General features: G+C 47.1%; 2 protein-coding genes across 2 annotated transcripts in view; one reads left to right on the plus strand and one right to left on the minus strand.

Moving 5' to 3' along the window:
* Window positions 1-770: 770 nt before the first annotated feature.
* Window positions 771-8,867, minus strand: LOC144150072 (innexin shaking-B-like). The gene is made up of 2 exons (XM_077681874.1): window positions 6,939-8,867; window positions 771-1,124 (listed from the first exon to the last, which is right to left on the minus strand). The coding sequence occupies exons 1-2, from the start codon at window positions 7,871-7,873 to the stop codon at window positions 875-877; spliced, it is 1,185 nt and encodes a 394-aa protein (XP_077538000.1). The 5' UTR covers window positions 7,874-8,867; the 3' UTR covers window positions 771-874.
* An 8,019-nt stretch (window positions 8,868-16,886) lies between these two features.
* The window catches only part of LOC144148975 (macro domain-containing protein PG1779-like), a 64,970-nt gene continuing 59,895 nt past the window's right edge, over window positions 16,887-21,961 (plus strand). Inside the window, exon 1 of the mRNA XM_077680496.1 lies at window positions 16,887-17,183. The gene's annotated coding sequence lies outside the window, so the exon portion shown is untranslated. The remainder of the gene's footprint in view (window positions 17,184-21,961) is intronic.

Below are 21,961 nucleotides of genomic sequence, written 5' to 3' on the forward strand. Positions count from 1 at the left end.
ACTCTTCCCTTACCCTTTAGCCCTTCTAATGATGAACTGTATGGGTGTTTACTGCATTCAATTTTCCCGCGTTCGCAGGTCTCGACCTCATATGTTGGCACATTTCGTTTCTGTAGTTTCGTGCCGACATCTTTTGCTTTCTGTGTTTGCTTTATCTACCCTGTCCCCGAAATCGCATTTAGCACGTAGTTCTTTTTTTGTGCAGTCGTATGAACCAATCCAATGCGTAGTCTTAATTAAATAAATGCTGGTACTACCGGTTATGCATCTATATTTTACCTCAAATATGCACGAGGTTTCCTCGGCCCGCAGAATAATTTGCTGGCATCTTTAGTAGTTTGGACCGATCTTGTATACTCCTTGTTCAAGCTTTATTTCGCCTGTTTTTTGGCCTGGAGGGTTAGCGCACACTCAGACATACAGAGATAGACAGACATATACACTTGGATATAAAGAGAGAGGCACACCGGCAGACAGACAGACAAACATTTTCGCGTTTACGTTTCCCTCGAAAATGTAACATTTATTCCACAATGCACCACATGCTCTGGGCTCGCGGCGGGGAGAAGAGTTCGTCTTCCATCTTACATCAAGGCCCTCCAGGAGTGGGCATCCACTTTTGTAGGCCTGGTGCTCCTAAAATGGTCTCTCATGTCCCCGTGGACTTTTTCAAGCACCAGGTGGTACACAGAAAAAAAATCTAGGAGCCCTCACCCGCTTCGCTGTGTTCCCCAGCCCTGACTAGACCTTGTGCCGCTCCCCCCCCCCCCCCCCTTCTAAGTAAAGAATAATAGTAATAATTGCATGTGATGCTGACTCTGTTGCAAAATTCTTTAGTAATGTCCGTTCTTTTAAACGTACAGATGTGCGAAGCTCAAACAACCTGCGTCGGAACCAGGCCGTACTTTGTTCCCGCTAAAGCTTTCTCGTCGTCCCCGTTGGTGATGGCGGGCGAAGAACTTCGGTGGCTGGGGTCTTTGCGGAGGCGATCGGCTGTCTCGGTGACGACCAGCCGAAACGTCTGCACCTCTACGTTCTGGCCCAGCATGTACAAGAGGAACCAGTCGCCGAATGAGCCAGCGTCTGCGACTTCGTACACGTCGTCCTTCGGGACGGTAGGAAACCTGGGCGAGAAATGAACGCTTTGGGTGAACAGGTGACGTCATTGGTACGAAAGCCTTCCAAAAAGGCAACGCTGTACCTCGAATACCTTTTTTGCAACGCACTAACCTACCTAGACACCTGAAACTATCTTGGCAATCTTTCCTCTTTTATACGGGTGTTCGTACCCCTTAATTGCCTGCCGCTATTGCCAGAACGTTTTTCAAAACACAGGTTCACCCTTTGATGGACCCCTGCAACCTTTTTTTTTTCCAACTTTTTGTTAGCATCTGAAATGCTTTTGAACATGTTACGTAAGTGCGGGCAGTCCTCACAATCGGTATACCCATGAAATACCCAGACCAAACGTCACTCTTTTAAGCACAATGTGCCATTACAAATTCACCTAAAAAATTATTTCACTTTTCCTTCAAAATCACTCAGTTTTTTCCCGCTCTCTCTGCCTCATTCTTCGAAGCCCCATAATTTTTGCCTGCTTGTGGGGCGATACACAAGCAATTTCCTTCTGTAGTGGGGCCGGCTTCCTCCCTGCCAAAACAATGAAAACTTCGGTAGCTGCTTTCAAGAAAGCCGCAACGAAAACAAAGCAGCATATTGAAAAGCTAAGTCTTGGTCCGAATCCCCCAGGCCATGCCAATGGTTGTAAGCCCGCAAATAATTAAAATGCAAGCTTGGCGCTCGGGGGATGTGAGAATATTTTTGATGTACCTGCAATAAATTACGCTTTCAAGAACTAGGCGGCATAAAACAATCCATTTGATTTCGATAGTTAGACTTCTGCTCCGAATTATTTGTGGCCAGGCAACTTTCGCTGTAGTCGGCGACACCCGACTACGACTGCACCATCTGCGGTGACAATCACGGAGGGCCATTGTTTGCTGGAGGTGGCTTTATCTTTCGCTGTTCTTTCAGCCATGAAGCCGATACAAAGCGTTTTCAGCCTCCCTTCAGGGAGACCTTTAAAATTACATCTTCCTTTTGTTGCGAAACTCTTTTAGTTGGCGTCATCATTATCATCTTTATGCCTATGCAGCGTGATTGGAAAAATGCTACAAATAATGAGAGACCGGAGGCTTTAATATACTGCCAAGCGCAGCGTGGGTGAAATTAATTGGTAATATTAGCCAGCCTTTGGCAGTAAGTAGTTACTACACTCGGGAACAAGTCAAGAACGGCCATAGCTTACGTACGGTATCACTCCGCCTAAGCGACGGACCCGGATGTCAATGGGCGCGCGCGTTTTGAAAGGATATTGCTATGAATGCGTGACATCGCCTGCCTTCTCTAACCTAGTGTTTTTGTCGTCGCTGCGACAAATTTAGTACAAAAAAACACGGAAACGGCACGTACAATGTTCATAGTATTCCCAATAGAGGACTGCTTGCACCGCGCGGAGTAACATCCGGCTGCGGTGATGAGGCACAGCGGCAACTTCCGTTGCCGTTCTTAAGTTGTACCCGAGTATAGTAACGCTTTACCGATAACTAGTTACTTTTTTCTGTAACTTGTAACTGTGACTAGTTACTTTTTGTTTCGAGTAACTTGTAATTGTAACACTTACTTTTTACACACAGCCAAACTCGTTAAAGGCCGACCAACAGATCGCGCTTTCCACTTTGTTGGTCTTTCTTTTTTTGCCATATCGTTTCTATCTTTCACCTTTTCACAACACGACTCTACTCGCAGTTTAGGTGAGCATGTCGCTAGGAGATTATCTTCCCTGCCGAAGACGGGGTAGGAGGTCGGTCTTTCAGGTGATTTTTTGAAACGTTTCATTCGTTTTGATTCGACCGGAAACAAACAAAAAAAGAAATGGCAAATATACCTCGGCCGTGGATGAAGCTGACCCACCCTTTGTAAAGAAAGACCATCGCAAAGACACCCACTACTTGGAAGACTACCGACAACGGGGCACCCATTATGACATCATGGGTACAGCAACAGAAAAGTTCAATGCAACAAAGGGAGGCGAACGCAACTATTTTTGATGTTGGGCTTGAGTGTGCTCCCTTTAAGGTTCCCTTCGTCTGGGGTCTTATAACGCGCAATTGTGACTACCCGCATGCCTTTGTAAGTATTTATTAAATCAATGGGTCTGAGATCTATTATATTACACGGTTTTATACAGTAACGGTAAAGTAATGACGTTTCTTTTATACAGTAACTATAACTGTGACACGTTACTTTTAGGAGGTCTGTAACTGCAACAGTTCCTTTTTTTGGCTCAGATAAATGTAACTGTAACACTGTTACTTCTTACTTGTAAAGTGGCCACGACTGATATTAGCGTCCTTGAATGTCTAACTTCGAAAAAAAAATTGTACGAACTCCCAAATGGGAATTGTCGGATGATGCTTAAAGGAGCCATGAAAACAAAATACAAGTTGAGTTTATCAGAAAGACTGTTTAGTACTGATAACAATGATACCAATGTCATCGCAATCTTCGAAGAAATAACGGAGATATTAAAGAAAACGTGTGAAGCAGTCGCCACCCCCTAGCCAACTTCCCGCAACTTTTCTATGACGTCACAGAACCTTGTTTGTGCGATTCGCGGCCGCCAAACTGACCTGTCGCGACCACACATGACTGGACGTCTGTAATGGGGCCTCTAGTTCCATTTGACCGCATCACTTGAATGCTAACGTGCAGTTAACGCACTGAAAATTATGTTTTATTGTTGGCCCGTATGACGTCATTCTTGCTCATAACACGTCACTGTGGCGCAAAATTTGAAAGTTTTTAAGTACTTCTCGCTTTTTTCGCTAAAAAAACATCGTTTGTGGCTGTAATGAAGCTGAGTGAGATACTGAATCCTAGTTCTTTCAAATTAAACGAAGTTGTATTTTCTCTTCATGGCTCCTTCAAGGAATGAGCACCCTTAAAGTCGACTTCACTACTTTACACAAATGCATTGCTGGGACGACGTCTTTCAAAAGCACTCTAAGGAGTTTGATATCAAAATAGGGAGGCCTTAGAGTGTGGGTCTCAAACACGTGGCGCACAGACCTTTCGATTGCGGCCCTGCTCGCTCATGAGAGTCTTCGTTCATTTATTTTTATACGTTTTTTTTAGAGCGAATTCATGAGCGCGTGCCTTGCTCACGTAGCCGAGGCCGCAAACGGCCAAAGATCGACTGCTCGAGAACTCATTCATATCGTCTTTCACGGCTTCACTTTGCCAGAGTGGACACCCCTCTATTGCACAGGGAGGCAACTCAACTCAGGAGCCGTTCCGTCGTCTAGAATTGGCGTGCAGATTTCAGTCATCCTGGAGATCGGTATTTATATGTTTCTCGAATTCTGGCACCGAATTTTATTATGAAACGACTCGGAATATCTAGAACATGTGGGAAAGGGGCTGTTTCTTTCAGATGGGTACGTTAGCTGACATTTCGTAAACCCCCCCCCCCCCTTCCCGCCCCACCATTTCGTTTCAACCTTCTTCGCTGCCCCGGCTTTCGAGGGACTAAATTTCGTGACTGCGGCCAGCTCCCTAATCTGAGTTTGAGACCCCTGCCTTAGAGCATTTTGTGAGATATGCCCTTAAAACCTCGTGTATCCCTGTAGAGCGCTTCACGGGGACTCCCTTTACAGCCGGCTTGACCAAAGCACGGACGCATTACTGGAAATACATATTTCATATTTCCCGCGGTGAATTTGTTCCGTTCATGTTCTTTCCCCTGAATTCATGCTCACCTCTGTTTCTAACCGCCCATTCCTGTACGTGAACCACGGTTCCTTCTTTTACATAGTACCACTAATGCTACTACTACTACTACTACTATGGGAATGATAAGCGGTATTATACCAAAATATGAAATCCGTAAGGCCTTTTATTGAATACGGCCTTAAGACCTCATCATGTGTCCGTATAAAGTACTAGACATGGAGCTCTTTGAGAGTTGGCTTTACCGTTATGCACGAAAGCATTGCTACGAAGACATGGTTAGGGACACTGTCAGTGGTTATGTCTAAATGTGACGCATCAAGCTAGCGTTACAGAGGTAAATAGCGGTTTCCTTGTTGAGTCCAAGCAGAAATGCTTACTCCCTTAAAAAAAGACGTATTATGTAGCTTTCGCAGCGTCCAGCACAACCAAGGATTCGAGGATTTCCCAGAGCAACGTGACCGTTTTATGAAATCGTTTTAATTTGTTCAGAATACTATCAGACGTTCCCGAAATCCATTCGGACTCTTTAGTTCTGCACCTAGAAGTGCAGGGCAATCGTTTCCTCATATTTAGTAATTGCAGAGAAACGTACTTAATCTTAGTTTTGATTACTCGCTTCAGGCCACATGTATACAGTCAGGAACGGGTGGGAGCAAAATATTACCGCTTATCCACTTAATAAAAGCGATAAAGCTCTCAAGTGATCCAAACCAGCTGTTTTCTGTCTTTGCACTTCTTTTATCCAAGAAGGAAATCATTCACTGCTACTTTCCGAGAATTCAAAAAGCTACCCCTGCCTGATTATCGCTCACCCACTGCTTTGTTAAAAAAACTTAGTGAAACAAAAATGGCAAACCATCGTCGTCAGCATTCTTTCAAACAATCTTATGTCTATCGATTCGCTATTCCATTACGAAGAAGAACGCGTTAAGAATTCGTGTGTTCGATTTTGTATTTACTTAATTCAATTTCTATCTCCTTCTCTCGCGTTTGCGTTCATAAAACAGGAGACAAGTGCTCGGATAAAAGGAATGCAGTAAATTCGGCCCAGCTGGCATATTCGGCCCAGTAAATTCGGCCCAGCTGGCTGGCGGTATGCAAAACAGGATAATTCGAAAGACGATATAGTCTTTCTTGGGCTACTTAAACGCGAAAGTTTTGGTCTGTCTGTCTGTATGTATGTATGTTGTATGTATGTATGTATGTATGTATGTATGTATGTATGTATGTATGTATGTATGTATGTATGTATGTATGTATGTATGTATGTATGTATTGAGAGCATTCTTGACCACACTCCCGGCGGTGGAGAATTCCGGAGGACAATTTTCGCACTACGTCTTCATCTGTGCACACTCATCAGCACCAGCCCCTGCGGCAGCGTTCTTCGTCATCTATGGACATGATTATCATCATCATCGTGTGTTTGGGGTGCTTGCTGCTAGAACGCCTCAATAAACGCCGTTCCTGGCCCTCGTTCTCCTTGCCCTCGTCTCTCGGTATGTATGTATGTATCTATGAACGTACGTACGTACGTACGTACGTATGTGTGTATGTATGTATGTACGTATGTACGTACGTATTTATGTATGTATGTATGTATGTATGTCACACAAATTACTTCCACCCTGCCACCACGTGGGTAGGACGCAATGCGTGAGCGCTTGCAATATGCTCCTAAGTTCTCCTTTAAAGGGAAGCTTTAGTGTTCGCACTCATGGCGTCTACAATGCGAGAACGCCCTGCAGGAACGCCAACTTTCTCTGGCGATGAGGATGAACGATTGTGGGTAAAATGAAAGAAAAAACGCTTCAGTGGCTGGAATCGAACGTGAGCCCCTCGCGTTATGAAGCGGCATCTATCCGACTGCTCCATTTCGGCATGGTCGAAACTCAGTCCAACCTCAGACGACAGCCAAACAATCCATCAAGAGAAAGCTTTGCGTTCAGCCATCGGCGTCGTTGGACTGAGGGGGGGGCACGAGTTTTTCGAGACCTTTCCAAGGTCTGGTCAACTGAGTTGGACCTCTCCTGAATTGAACCTCAAATTCATGAATGGCATTATTGATAGTTGATTGTATCTGATTTCGTGAGCATTAAGTTATACCAAAACCTAAGTGTGTGTTGCCTTCCCACGGCACTGACCTGTAGTGAAGCACCCTGGACCTGTACGACCGGCTGAACGCCAGCACGGCCCTCTGGAGCACCACAACCGACGTGAGCACGGCCAGGAGCACGAACCAGAACCACAGGAACACGTAGATCTTCTCGTTGACGATGTTCAGGGGAAGCACGCACACGGCGTCGTGGGTCTCCACGTTGCCCGAAGAGCCGAACTTGTGGAAGTGGCACTTGGCCACCCGCGGGAACACCCGCACCATCGGGTCGAGCCGGTCCTCGTAGTCCCCGTCGTACGTGACGAACCGGATGACCTCGAGGCCGAAACTGAGGAACTCGCCGTCCAGGAACCGATCGATAAAGAACAGCTGGCAGACAACGTTCACGAGGGCGAGGAACTCGCAGATGAGGTACTTCCAGGCGTACCAGTCTTGAGAGCCCAGATTGGCCAGGAGGTACTTGGCGAGGAGGTCTTTCTTTGCCCCTTTCGCTTCCGGTTCCAGGACGACGTGGCATTCCAGGCTTTGCACGAGGGCCCTCAGCCTCCCGCCTTCCCAGGCCTTCCACAGCCAGCGGGGAACGTAGAAGAAGAGCGCTTGGAGGAACAGTACCAGACACACCCACTGGTAATACTTGTGGTACTTTATGTCAGCGTGGTCCGAGAGGTCGGCTCCGTTGCCCACTCCGGGGTAGACTATTCGCTTGCCGTCTGCGTTGGCGAAGAGGCTCTTGACGCTGTACGTGGCGTGTATCCAGCAGTAGACGTTGATGACTCCTGCGGGCACTCCTGAAGAACGGTCGCAGTCGATGGGGTCTCCGACGTACTGCTTGGTGGTGACTAGAACGGCGAACGCGACGAGAACGAGCACAGTCAGTTGGTGGTGCAGCCGAAAGACGAGGCAATCGATGCTGACTTTGCGGATGGTGAACAGCTTCTTGAGGCTTCCGAGGATGTGGAGCATGGCTGGGCAGTTCTGCTCTCTGAGCGTAATGTGTGCGCTATCGAGGCAGTGATTTCAAGTAAAGCAGATATAAAGGGCTGCAAGCTTCTTACTCTTGAATCTTCACGGATATGGAGAAAACGCAGTGCGGACTCATCACATAGGGAGCCTGGGTGACGTAGGAGCACTCTATTTGGTCGCAAACTTCGACCGGACGATGTTCAGTGACTTTTTTCCTAATTTACCCAGGATTAACATATATCACAGCTGGTTAGTTCAGAGGAAACGATGGAAAACGCCGCATTCATTCTTGAAGCACGTAAGTCTGGTAGGGGAGTGTAGCCAGTGTTAGAAAAATGGCAATAATTCCAAATGGCGATTTCGATATTTAGATAAGAAGGTACAGACTTGAAAATTACATTTGACTAGATTTTTCCTTGCATAAGTCCAGCACTGGTTGAAAAAAATTGAAAACGTTTGTTATAACGTTTACAGAAGGTGTATACATACGTCCAGTTACTCAACGACCACTGCCTTGCGGGTTATCTGGAGTATGCTGTGCTGGCGACCACAAACAGAAGAAGTAGTATCACGACACAAGAAGTACAGCCGGGTTTTGATAAGCTACAATTATTTAGGATCCATAGGCATAGTCCAGTGAGAAGCAACGTTGCAAAAGGCGCGATTACTGGCCGGACACCACTTCTATGAGCGAACGAGCTCCGATTTCACAGAATATTGATAGGAACCCACGGGGGGCGGCAGTTCTTGGACACCGTTCCGCAAGGACGATTCGCAGCCGGCTGATCCGCGGGTCGCTTGCGTTTAGCGACTAAGCGCTCCCGCAGACTCCGGGAGCTGATAGTGCGCGTATAGCACCGCAGCTGTGGAGGACCCTCATCCTGTTGCAGCAAGTGCACATGGCGCTGCACATGTGGATCCAGGCAGCGCGTATGTACTGCCGAAGACCATGCGGCGGTTTTAAGGCCAGAGCTCTCCCCGGCGTTGGCTTATAGTGAAAGGCATCGGAGTCAGCAACACCGCAACGGAAGAGTTTCTATGCGCAGCTGGAGACAACCTGCTCTACGATTGCGCTACGCGAGAAGTCGCGGGTTGCTTCTTTTCTTTCTTTTTTTTATTTTCATTTTGTGGGTCAAATTTGCGCCGCAAATTTTTTGCAGCTTTGCAGATTTGAATATCGCACGTTGCGCGCTGCGTGAATAGCACGCTCGTATTGATGGATGGCATCCGGCCGTTCAGTTGCTTTTGTATCCTACACGTTCTGTCTGGGCGTCTGACAGACAATGGATATAGATGCAAAGTGCATATGTCATTTTCAGGGGAGGCTGTCCTATTGCCATCGTTGGAACAACGTACGACGAAGAGTGGTAAAGGTGCTTGAATCATCACGCTAGCACATGCCAATAAATTATTCGCGTGATATATAACGGGGCTCTGTTATCCCGCTTTGCTACGTTGGGGCTACTACAAGGGTAAGGGGACCTGCAGCGTGTGAGTCGCATACAGTTGAAACTTACTTCAGTAATTGCCGGTACCACTAATCAACCACTAATACAACGAAATAAACTGGATGTTCGGCGCCTTGTTTCGGTGTATTTCCGCTGTGCACAACAGATTCAAGAACGTAAAATCCAATGCGCGCCTAGTCGCGACTAGGAGTGTTCGCTTAGCTGCGCTTAACAGATACGAACAACAGCAAATAGTTGCACAAAACTCACAAAAATTCAGGTCATTTCGAGCGTATGTTTACATAGCTGTGCATGGTCACAAGTTTCCGAACGAAAAGCCAATTTATTTTAGCAGTTATACGCTAAATATTTTCGTAAAAGCCAAGGCATCAGCCGGGGGGAAAAAGGCCAGCATGCCATGTTATAGAATTAATTCCCGGCTGTTAGGCCCGTTCCGCTCGAGTTGCAAAGATTCATCACCTGTCGCCTCCACGTGTACTTTTGTGCCGGTTCTTTCTTAATGCGTACGCAAAATTCGGCCCATTGAGCGAAAAAATTACAGCCCTTCCACCCTGGCCAGAGGGAAGTCCAGAGAAGCTGGCGTTATGGTTGGACGTCCTATGTCATTGATTGATTGATTGATTGTTGGGTTTAACGCGCCGACGCAACGCAGGCGATGAGGCGCGCCGTAGTGGAGGGCTCCGGATTAATTTTGACCACCTGGGGATCTTTAACGTGCGCCGAAATCTCGTACACACGGGCGTTTTTGCTTTTCGCCTCCATCAGAAAAGCGGCCGCCGCGGCCGGGAAACGAACCCGCGACCTCGTGCTCAGCAGCGCAACGCCTTAGCCACTGAGCCACCGCGGCGGGTGGACGTCCTATGTCGAGATTTAGCTGTATCTTGAATAAAGAAGAAAACGTGACGAAAACTAGACGAGGACAAAGAAGATAAGATACCACAGGTACAGGCGCCTGCATATGTCTTATATTCTCTTCTTTGTCCTTGTCTGGTTTGCGCCACGTTTTCTTCTCTATTCAAGCATGTGTCAACTAGCTCAGCGACAACTTTTGTTAAATAGTTGTATCGTGGATTTGCTGTGTTTAACTATAAGGACAGTGGCGAGATCTCCACGTCACAGACAAAACACGCACCCACGACAATCACGTTTTATTAGAGCGCGGCTAAGTCTTAATCACTACGCGGGCTCTAGTGCGCCGCCAAGGCGGCCATTGAGGAACACGCGCCCTCGGCATCGCCAATTTCAGGGGGGAGGGAGACGCCGCACGTGGCGAGCAGTATATATGCACGACTCGGGAGAGAGAGAGAGTAAACTTTATTTTGCGAAAAAAAAAAAGGTGGGGGAGCACTTGGTCGGATTCCTCATTTCAGGATACCGTTGGAGCTTGCTGCCTTTTCCGCACGTTCCATCAGCCGAAGCTGAGTTTCGCTGCTTGAGCTGGCCAGTTCTCTCTCCCACTGCTCAAGGGAAGGGTTGGGAGTCGGGCGAACATTTGGGTTTTTTCTGGCAGGCCCAGACCATGTGAACAGGTGGTGGCAGCGGCGGAGAGGAGTATGAAGTGTGGCTACAACCATACTATATCCGCAGATTACCACGCTTCACTGTGCAGCACACAACGAGGGAAAGTCAGCTTACAAAGGCCAAGCAAGGCAGATATAAACGAATAAATGGAGAGAAAAAAATGCAAGCTAAAACTTTGTTGGAGATGTACAAGGCTAAGAAATTGGACATAAGAAAGGAAAATTTCTGCGATAATTCCCAGGGCAGTGCTTTGCTTTTTGAGCCTAGAGCACGTTGCTTGCGAACTAAGAGTTTTGTGGTGAAGTATTCACAAAATGATGGCGTAACCATGGTCTGCGGGAAACAAACAGAAACTATGCGGCACATAGTGTTATAATATTAGGGTATACATACAAATCTACATGAGGGATATATTCGGCTTCCAGAAGCCCTAGGATTTAAGGGTAGCACAGAGGATGTTAACTTCAAGGCTGTCGGAGGCGATGAAAGAAGATTATAATGCTGGTGGACGAAAATCAGAGGGGAATATTGCCTAGGACGGCTACCACCTCTAACAGAGAAAAAAAAAGTATTTTGTGCTTAATAAGCTTTTTTGTGCCTGCCTTAAACAGCGGTAGTAATAAACCAAGAGTATAAAATATTGGTATATTAGTCCTTTTAGGTAAGATGACACGTCATCACCCAGCTACAAAGGGGAAACCAACAGCAATCATCAGCATCATCATCAGCAGCAGCAGCACCAGCTTACACCGATCTCCTTAAAGTCAGCTTCATATCTAAACACAAACACATTTTTTTCCAAAGCAAAATCAGCCGCGTCATACCAAAACATGGAGACCCCAAGGCCTTGTTTTATTTTAATGATTTTTCATACGCTCCACACACGCCACTGAGTAAATTGCTGCCGCCGGCGCGAAACCCTCGGATCGAAACGCACGCGAAACCCACGCCGGGTTTTACTGCTTCGCCGTAAAACCTGTTTCTCTAATGCCGTACTGAGTTCAGTATAGTTTATGAACTGTTTTTTTGAACACTGGTGAACTTTGTGTGACTTGATTTGTAGTAGCTTGTTGACCACGCCAAAAATTTTGAGCAGAGTGTAGAATGACCATAATACATGAACATTAATTGAATAACTTTTCTGTACTTAGGGCAGCGCTGTTATCACTAGTGGCTGCGCCCTGATATGTGGGTTATAATAAATTCTCTTTATCCCCCACCGCCCCCCCCCCCCACTGGCGTGGGCAGTGCCAACGTCTGAAACAGAAAAACGGCTCCGTTGGAAACCTTTCAGAGCACTAGGCGTTTGATAGGGAGAGGTAAAGTTCGGCAGAAAGGGACGTTCGCGCCACTATACCCGCCGATTAAAGGAAACAGGAAGAGAGAATACAAGATTGGTTCATTAAAAAGACTAGTTTGTCCTGATAACATTGGTGCCAATATTATCACAAACTTCAAACAACTAATCGAGATATTAAAGAAAAAATATATCAAGCAGTGGCAACCCCAGAGCCATTTTCCGGCAACATCTTTATGACGTCACAGAAACTTGTTTGTGCGATTGGTGGTCGCCGCCCTAAGCCACACCGAAGCAACATGAATGGGAAATTGTAGTGGCATCCCTAGTTCCGCCTTATTGTACCTCTTGAACGCCAATGTGCAGTTAATACACTGATAAATATGCTTTAGTGCTGACCCATATATTCAAATGAGGCTGCCAGAACGTCTACCCCGCCGTCTGGAGACGTTACTCCACAGGCTCCATCTCAACGCGGCCTTAACACACTCCTACCTACATCGGATAGGCAACACATCAAGCCCATATTGTGACAATTGGGGCTCAACTGAAACAGGCGAACGTATATTACTGGAGTGTTCTGCTTATTCCGAATCACGGTGCGGTTTACAGCATAAAATTGATTGTCTCCACCCTGGACCAATGACACTGAGACTATTCTTTGGACCATGGCCCTCTCCCTCTGCTCAACGCAAAGCCCTCTCCGCACTATTCGACTTTCTCCAGGGAATTGGTGTGTGTACGACGTTGTGCCCTTCTCGTCATTTCAAGACACTTTTAACTAAATGCCCTGAAGCAGGAGTGTATATTAATGCTTATCATTCTTTGCCGAGTGCCCCCGTAGCCAGTACCGTGTAACGCCCTGCATTTCTACAATAATGCAGATTTCGCGGAAGTTCCACCTGTATCGTAAGTGTAACTAATTTCTCGAACGAAATTTGGAAAAACTAAAAAAGAAGGAAAAATATACAGTAATTACGGAAACTGGCGAACCGTGTAACCCACTGCATTTACACAATAATCCATATTTCGGGAAGGTTCCAAATGTAATCGTTATAATAACTTAAATGTAGATAACTGGTCGGACGAAATTTTTAAAAATCAAAAGATAAGAAAAATATTAAAAAATATGGCAAATGACAAAACGCTAACGCATGGCATTTTCATATTAATGCAGATTTCGCGAATGTTCCACTTCGAATCGTTATAATAGCGTAAATGGAGATAATTGGTGAGGCAGGATTTAGAAAAAACAATACATCTGGCGGGGGAAAACTCACACTCAAGACAAGCGGCATAAGGATGCTACCCATTAGTAGATAATTCTCTGAATTTGTGGAGAATTTTTTTTTAACACGAACGTGTTTTATTCCCGGATACACGAAGATTTCACCGACGTCATATCCGTCACGGAAATGACGCCAGTACACCTTTGCCGAAGCGACCCGCCTGCAGGACGTCGCTCGCCAAGCACACCCACAAGAGAGCCACCGACCCGCAAATCATGCTCAGCTTCAGATTTCGCTGCACATTTCACTTCCGTGTTTTACCGATTCCTATGAAATAGAAATCAACCAAGGTTTTTTTTTCTATTCTGCTACTCTTCTTAACTACACCTACTAGCTTTTGTCCCTCTCCTCCTTTCCCTGCAGAGTAGCATGTCGTCTGACCTGTGTCGGCAAACCTGTCTGCGTTTTCCTGTTTAATAAAGAGTATTTCTCATACCGCGCCACTAGTACCTATATTACGTCACTGTACCACGAAATTCAATTTTTTTTTCAATATTTGTGCGTTCTCTTTTTGGCTAGAAGAACGTCTTTCGTGCCTGGAATGTAGCTCAGTGAGCTACCAAAAGCTAAATCTTTCAAACTAAACAAAGTTGTGTTCTATCTTCATAGCCCCGTTAAAGCAGCGGAAGTACGCAAGCAAAGGAGAGAGCAGACAAGCAGTGAAATTTACCATCTCTGCCTCATTACGTGGCGCCAGGAGGAACAAGCAGCGGGTGCAACCCGTAGGAGACACATCGAAACTATTCAGAGGCGTGAAGGCGGATCGCAAAGCAAAGCGTTTCCAGCGGCAAGATTACAAAGCCCTGCGGCAGTGCCAGACGAAAGAAAGGAGTCTTAGGCGCTCAACTGGACATTCATACTTTCGCATTCACAACCGAGATGACGCACTTCGATCTCCTCGGATATATTTTGAAGCGAAAGCTTTCTTAGTGAGACCGATGGACTAACTAAAAAAATAATGCATTGTCTGTGACCTTCGGTTGTTGCCACCGGTACCACCGTTCGTACCATTCCACGTGCACACAACGCCGCCCTCCGCGGGGACGAGCCCAAGCCGACCTTGAAGCACCCACAACCCTGGTAGAGTCGTCCACCTAGAGAGGGTTTCAAGGCCGTGTTTCTTGTGGGGCTACGTCACCCCCCGTCATAGATAGTGGGCTGGCTTCTCCCACCGCACGACTGCCGCCACGGGGGGATCGGTCATGAACCGAACTCGTGAATGAGGGAAAACGAGTTTGACCACGGCAGGCATGGACACGCACAGTTCGCGTCGGTGGCGGGGAGAACACGCGGAGCGTCTTTCCGTATTCCAGCTCGCGTTAGAATCGAATTTGCAAGCTAAAGCTCATAGTCTGTGCTGAGAGTGTGCTGTGTGTATACGTGAAGTGCTATGTGATGAGAAGTGCGCCGTGGAAAATCTCCTGCAAATGATATGTGCCTCGCTACAACGGAGCTACGATTCGGGATGAAAAGTGCACGTTTTTGTCTTTCCCAAAAGTGAGCCGGCGTAACAACGATAGATACGGGTCATGCCGAGGGATAACTTGACCATATCGGAACCGTCAACGGTAAGCAAATTTTGGCGTGTCTTTCGGACCTGTTTGAACTTTGAGATTCGGACTTGATTGCAGGAGATGTAATTGGCGTGTTATTATTGCACGCAGTAAATACTGCAGCAGAAGTAACTCTTACTTAGGTTAGTGCACATACTTTGATGCGCGTGCAAGCGGCCTTTCAACAGGGACGACATTCTGTGTGACGCCAGTCATGTCGACGAGGTAACATAACGAAAGTCATGGCGCCAATTTCCGCAGTACGACTTCGCGAAGCACAGCTTCTCAGCAATATCCGAGCTACTTGTGCAAAAATAAGATGACAGAACCCTGCGGCAAGACGAAGACCATAGAAATTGCTCCTCTAACCGCTCGCCCGGTCACTTCTGACTGCATGTGAAGAGGGGGAAGCCAAGAAAATTCGTTGCGCAAATAATATTGTTTTGTGCGTCAGAACTTTGCAATTTCAGGCTCTGTATCGAAAAGAACGGCAGCATAATTTTGTTGCACCCTACTGATGATGAAGTGCCCAACATCAAATACTCAGTTGTCATGAAGCAAGATCTGAGAGTCTACACACCACAGACGACAGCGGTGTCTCTTGCTTGTCCCAGCGATTACGCAGCCGGCTACGCAGTTCACCTTGCCTTGAAGCGGCTGAAGCGCGAAAGCTGCAAAGAGGCTCTGACCATAAAGGAAACCACCTCGGTTTCGTCAACGGATTCCTAGTATAGCATATTTAAGGACATTGACAGTGCTGAGCGCTGAGGCCCACAACTATATGTTGTCGTGCAGGAACATTGTAAAAGAGCGGAATTTTTAAGGGTACCGAACCAGCGACAGCTCGTCACTGTGTTAACTGCTAGAACTGCTGCCCGACGACGACTCGTCCGATTTCGACGTGTGCGAGCAAGTGCGTAAAAGTGAATTGGTTCTGAAGCATGTGCTTTGTTGTAGCATCAAATTTTGGGCTCAAGAACCACACTGGTACTTAACGCGTTGCAGCTAATTGTAATCGATAATAGTTCACTGCAATTTTGTAATGCTTCAATTACTTCCTTTTGAAAGGGACGAACCTTGTAATTAAATTTTGTTTTTCCTGTTATCGCTTACAGAATTGTACATTGCAATATTCCTCAAGACAGAAGTGTTTTTCTTATTTGTCACAGAATCCGAGTTGTGCTTTCAAATCTGACACCGTTTCGCGCACAACTAAAATAAAGTTTGATACAAAATTGAGGCACATACATGCATGTACTGATTTTTTTCTATTAGGTTTACTGGCCGCCTCGCTATTTATTTATGTCCCTCCTAGAAGTAAAATGAGTAAAGAAGTAAAAAAAAAAGATTTTTGAAGCAAAGTAAGATGAGATGAAATCGATCACTCTAGAGTAATTTTTCGTTTGCTTTTCTAAGACTGTATATTTGCAATCGGCTGCTTTTTGCAGTGAAATAATTGTAATTGTATTCGGTTACTTTTTTCCAGTAATCTATACAAGCCTGTCAAGGACCTCTGCTGACATCTCAATAAAAAAAGTATGTGACGAAGAGAACCGGTCTCGAAAAACTAAACTCCTGCCACTGGCAAATAAATAAACCAAAGTTTGTTTGCTACTCAAAAAGGAACTCCTCTGTGTGATGCATCTTTTTTCTTCCCCTAGTAATTCGTAAAGGGAAAAGCGGCACGCTGCCGCGGAAACCACTGCAATCGCATTGCTTCTCCGGCATGCTTGCGCGCAGCCCAGTAGCGCTACGTCACTGAGCCAGCCTCCCGGCCTTGAAAACCTTATCTAGGTGGGCAAGCCCCCGGTTCTCCTTCGGCAACCGTCTCCAAGCGATTCCGCCGGAGGAAACCCCCGGAGGAGAAATCCGATAGTGCGTTCCTGCTTTCCGGCCCGATAACGAGACGGGGAAGAACGCCGTTTCCTGCACCTTCCGCCAACGCGGACCAGCGGGCCCACAGCAGCACCCCGAGATCACCTCCACAGCCCACCGGAGTACGCGTCCCCCGGCTCGAGAGCTCGAGCCCCCGGTCCAGCGGCGAACGTGCGCCTCCCGCGCACCTCTGCGCGAGAGCGAAGGCTCTCGCCTCCACGGCCCGGAGCCAGCCACCCGGCTGACACGCTTCTACCTGACCAGGAGCCGGACGAGCGCCGACGCTATACCCCGTCCTCGAGACCAGTAAGGGAGAGCCGACACCGTTTACAATCCTTTTAAAGACAATAGTCTTTCTTGGGCTACTTAAACCCAGAAATTTTGGTCTGTCTGTATGTCTGTATGCCTGTCCGTCTGTCTGTCTGTAGCCGCGTTTACATGAATGGGACAAGTGGCGCATCGCATCGCCTCGCATCAATTTTCTAGCGCATCGCATCCATGTAAACTGGGCTAATGCACTAGGAAAGCGCGTCGCATTAATGCGCCAGACAGGGGTGGATTGAGACGCGTAAGTCGACATTCGAAGTGCATGTAAACGCGAGCGCATCGCATTAGGAATTATGCCGACAAGAAAAGTAAGCCCTGCCAACGTAGCTTTGCATTTAAAAACGTCTAAATCGAGTGTAAGACGCCGGAAAATGCGAGTCGTGAAAAAAGAACAAGAACCATCCGTGCCGGAAGCTTTGGAAGCGCCAGAAACGCTACTTTACCTTCGATGTGCGACACCGTATGGCGCCACCATCGCACCAGGGGTAATGCGGTACATGTAAACGCTAGCGCATCGCATTACTCGTGATGCGCTTGGAAATGCGACGCGCTCCTATCGCATTCTGTCGCATTCATGTAAACGCAGCTTGTGACTCGATTCAGCCACCCGGCCAAAGCAAAACAATTCCTGCGCAATAGTCTTATGTAGTCACAGCTAAATCTACCCGTCTATGTCCGGTGTAATGTTCATACTTGTCAACATTGTTGAAGAAGAACAAGACATTACGCAAATATGAGACAACAAATCAATACAGAAGTGATATTTGCAGTGTTCCTTTATAAAAAAATCAAACATGCTTGACTTTTGCGAAATTAAATACTTCATCAACTGCAGAAAAAAAATCCCTCCACCGTCGCCTGATGTCGCCCGCGCCACTATAGCTTCTGGCGCCATTTTAAGGAATCAACCGGCAACAGTTACGCAAGGTTCCACTAGATAGGTTCCACGTTCTGCTTGCAACGCACGTGGAGTAGGGAAACGCGGTTCTATAAACGTTGAAGTAGGGCGCCTCGATTAACGAGCGTCTTCGCCGTACGGCAGCGTTCGCATCGAGACACCCGGTTTGGAGCAGTGCAATGCGGGAAATTTAAAATGATTTAAGCAAACCTTTGGCGTCTTTACCTTGGGAGGAGCGCGACGCAAGAGGAACAACATAAGAGGTGAGCGGGAAAGCGAAGGGAGGCATTTACTTCGCAAAAGCCGATAAAGACTATCGTCTTTTGACGGCATTTGCAACGAAAGGAGCAGATACGCGGCCAATTTTTTTTTATTAAATTTAACTGTTATCTGTTGATACCCGTTCTTGTCTGTGGCTCTTTTCCTCTACACTCTGCGTGGACCCACCCAAAAAAGAAATAGTGACGCGCCCTTAACGGCTCGTCCCATACCCCATACACCGGTCTGTCGACCGAGAAGCTCTAAGATTTCTGGACACACGGCACGTTCGTAAACAATGCTCCATTGTGTCAAAAGGGTTACTTGAAAATCACGAAAATGGAACGGTTCTAGATAGGACTAAAAATCGATCATGAAGAAGGAATACAAAAGCATGGCTGGTATTGAATGGCGTGGAATGCATGCAGGCAACCATGCTAGTGCACCGCCATATCTGTGGCCAAGCGTCTATTGCTAGGTGACGTTGTGCGCACGGCCCCCAGATAAGGCACCCCTCTTCTCCTCCATGCAACCGTGTGAGTGCGCCCGTGGCCTCCGCGATTAGCTGCCGGCGGCGCGCCGTTGCGCCGCCGGTAGCCGATCGCGAAGGCCACGGTGCGCCGTCACTCGTTACGTCGGGCTCTGCGGGATGGCGGTACTTGTCCATGTCCGTGGCGCATCGGCCATGTCAGTGGCCGTTTCCAGTGTTGCCAAGCGAAGAAATTGACCGCTAAAATTTTCAACGAATACCATCTATACCTTTATCTCATAAACTACGTATCGGTATACATGCAGATGTTCGTGAAAGCGTTTACTCATAGCGCGAAAAATTGTTGCTAGCACGGGTTTGTTCTTCGTTTGCAATTTGGGTTTTAGAAGGTTTGGTGATCGAGCGGACGCAATTTGCGCGAAGGTTGGACGCACTTTTAGCTTCCGTGCTTCTCTAAACTTTCTTTAGGAACGGATGGTAGATTTTTGGCGCAGTCGGTGGGTCATATTATTTTTTGGTCGTGATGGCGGTGACGATAGCCTTGTGGTCGATGTCGTACACAGTGATAGGTTCAAATACAACCTTGGACGCGTCCTTAATAAAAGTCAAATCTACGCACGACCGGTGGTAGATGGTGGGGATGTCGTAACTTCTACGGCGCATAAAACCAAATCACTTGAATAGCTTTGTGGTCGATGTCGTACACAGTGATAGGTTCAAATACAACCTTGGACACGTCCTTAGTAAAAGTCAAATCTACGCACGACCGGTGGTAGATGGTGGGGATGTCGTAACTTCTACGGCGCATAAAACCAAATCACTTGAACAGGAATTGAATGAACCACTTCTTGTGTGTTTTGGAGGTGTCGATGGGGAAAACACCAACGACGCGTTAATGGGCTTGGTGTCTTCACCTCCGATGAAATGGAAAACCGTTGACTCGAGCATCTCGGTCTGGCTCTTAGGTGTTCCCATAGATACTACGATACATGCTATGGCAATGTCCCACTAAACCGCAGGCTTCTGAACAATAACGAATAACGAGTAATGAGTAGTGGAAGACCAAATTTTTCGGCTCTCTTCCGGGGATACAAGGTGTAGTCATCCAACTGACAGAGGACGCCACCAGGGACCACGGGTTCCTGACCACCGTCTGGTGGAACGAGAACACCAGTCCCCTTTGAGTCTTCTGCACCAAGCTCACTTCGGCATCATGAACGCAGACACGAGCCACGCGGGTTGCCGGCAGTCAGCGCGTCACGCGACCATGCAAGCCGCGTTTCGGCCTAGGCACTCGATGTGGCTTCTGCCAGAAAGAGAGAGAGAAAAATAACTTTTATTTGCACCCGTCTAAAATGACGTGGGACAGGGCATTAGCCTAGACCGCGTTCATCCCCCTTACCATCGGCGGAATACCTTGGTATTTGGCGGCGGTCAGGGCGAGACCGATGACTTTGCGTTGCTCTTCTGCTTTGTGGTTGAGTAACAAGGTCTCCAAATATTCCACGTTTCTGTTCGGGTTTTTATAGGAAGGGCATGCCCAGACCATGTGGACTAGGTCTGCAATGCTATTGCACTGAGTGCATCTAAGATTAAAGATTTCCGGAAGCCATTTACTGCACAGTTGAGGGTTTGGAAACAACCCGGTTTGCAATTTCTTCCACATAACTTCCTCTTTTTGCTGAGCTGTTATTCCGCCGCTGGATACACTCACGCACGGTGCATCTGTCTTTCACAGTGGGACAAGTAAAGTCTAATCCTGACCCTGCGGGCGGAAGAGCCGCTGCCACGCAAGAGAGCACGGCGGAGCTCCCCACCGCAACATCCCATGACCCAAGACTATTTCCAGGCGGACTTCCCAGGTGGGCCCAAGTCCTGGTACATAAAATAAGAGGAGGGGTTGCTCTTACGGAGTACGTTCTCGCAAAGTTGTGGGAATACCTGGGAGAACCTCCCGAGAACTACAGCGAGACCGCCTTCGTGACCCGCTCCCCGTGTCATGCATCAAGGAGGCCCAAAATGCACTGCATACTGTGTGAGTGCTTGGGGCTCGCGGCGGAGAGAAGAGCCCATCTTCCGTTGAACGTCAAGACCCTCCAACAGTGGTCATCGCCTCCTTCGGGCCGGGCTCACCCAAAAGAGAATGTCATGTCCCTGTGGGCTTTCGCAAGTATACCATGGGGATACACAAGAGGATGTTGACGCCCTCACCTCCTTTACCGCCTTCCCAGCCCTGATTAGACTTTCAGACACCCATTCTAAATGAATAATAACAACAACAATAATAATAATAATGTAATAATAATCAATCAATCAATCAATCAATCAATCAATCAATCAATCAATCAATCATTTATTTGCGTGCCCAGGAACAGCCAGGGTCGGCCTTTGTGCTGGCGCACGGAAACAGAAACACACGAAATATAATGTACACATCTTTCAAATACAAAATAAAATACAAAATACAAAAAAAACGAAAGGATAGCTTATGTTGAAGTTACGGAATGAAAGTCATTTAAGTGCATGAACTCAAGGATAAAAGACAAATGCAGAATAAGAAAAGTTGGCAGTTACGCCAATACAAACTCACAGACATGTTTGCGAAACAGAGTAGGGCAATCATTAAATATATCAAGGTAATCCAAGTACCGATTGTGCGTGCATTGCAGTCGGCACACAGGGCACAAGACACGCAGACAATTGGGGTTGCAAAAGGTATCATGTTTCCTGGTCCACTTTTGCGGCACATAAAGACGAACATGCTGTAGCAGCTCACCACAAGACACTATGCCGTGCATAATTTTAAAGAGGAAGAGAATATCAGCCTTGTTCCGCCTGGAAGTTAAAGGGAAGCTGAAGCGCTTTCCAAAAAAATTGAGTTAGATTAACAGTTATATAGTTTCTTGCGCGCTGATTCCGAATATCACATTGAAATTTATCGTACATGAGTCGAAGTGGCATTTATCTTGCAAAAAGCGCGGCCCCGTTTGAAAGACGCGCGCTTTTCGTCTGTTGACGCCCCTGATTGGTTGCGCTCGTCATGACGTCAAAGGAGGACACCCATCGGCCGCGCGGGTTGTCGGAAGCATTGCGAACGATCGCACGGTTGCC

Source organism: Haemaphysalis longicornis, unplaced genomic scaffold (assembly GCF_048455015.1).
Source record: "Haemaphysalis longicornis isolate Haplotype H1 unplaced genomic scaffold, Haemaphysalis longicornis Haplotype H1 scaffold_8, whole genome shotgun sequence".
Classification (NCBI taxonomy): Eukaryota; Metazoa; Arthropoda; class Arachnida; order Ixodida; family Ixodidae; genus Haemaphysalis; species Haemaphysalis longicornis.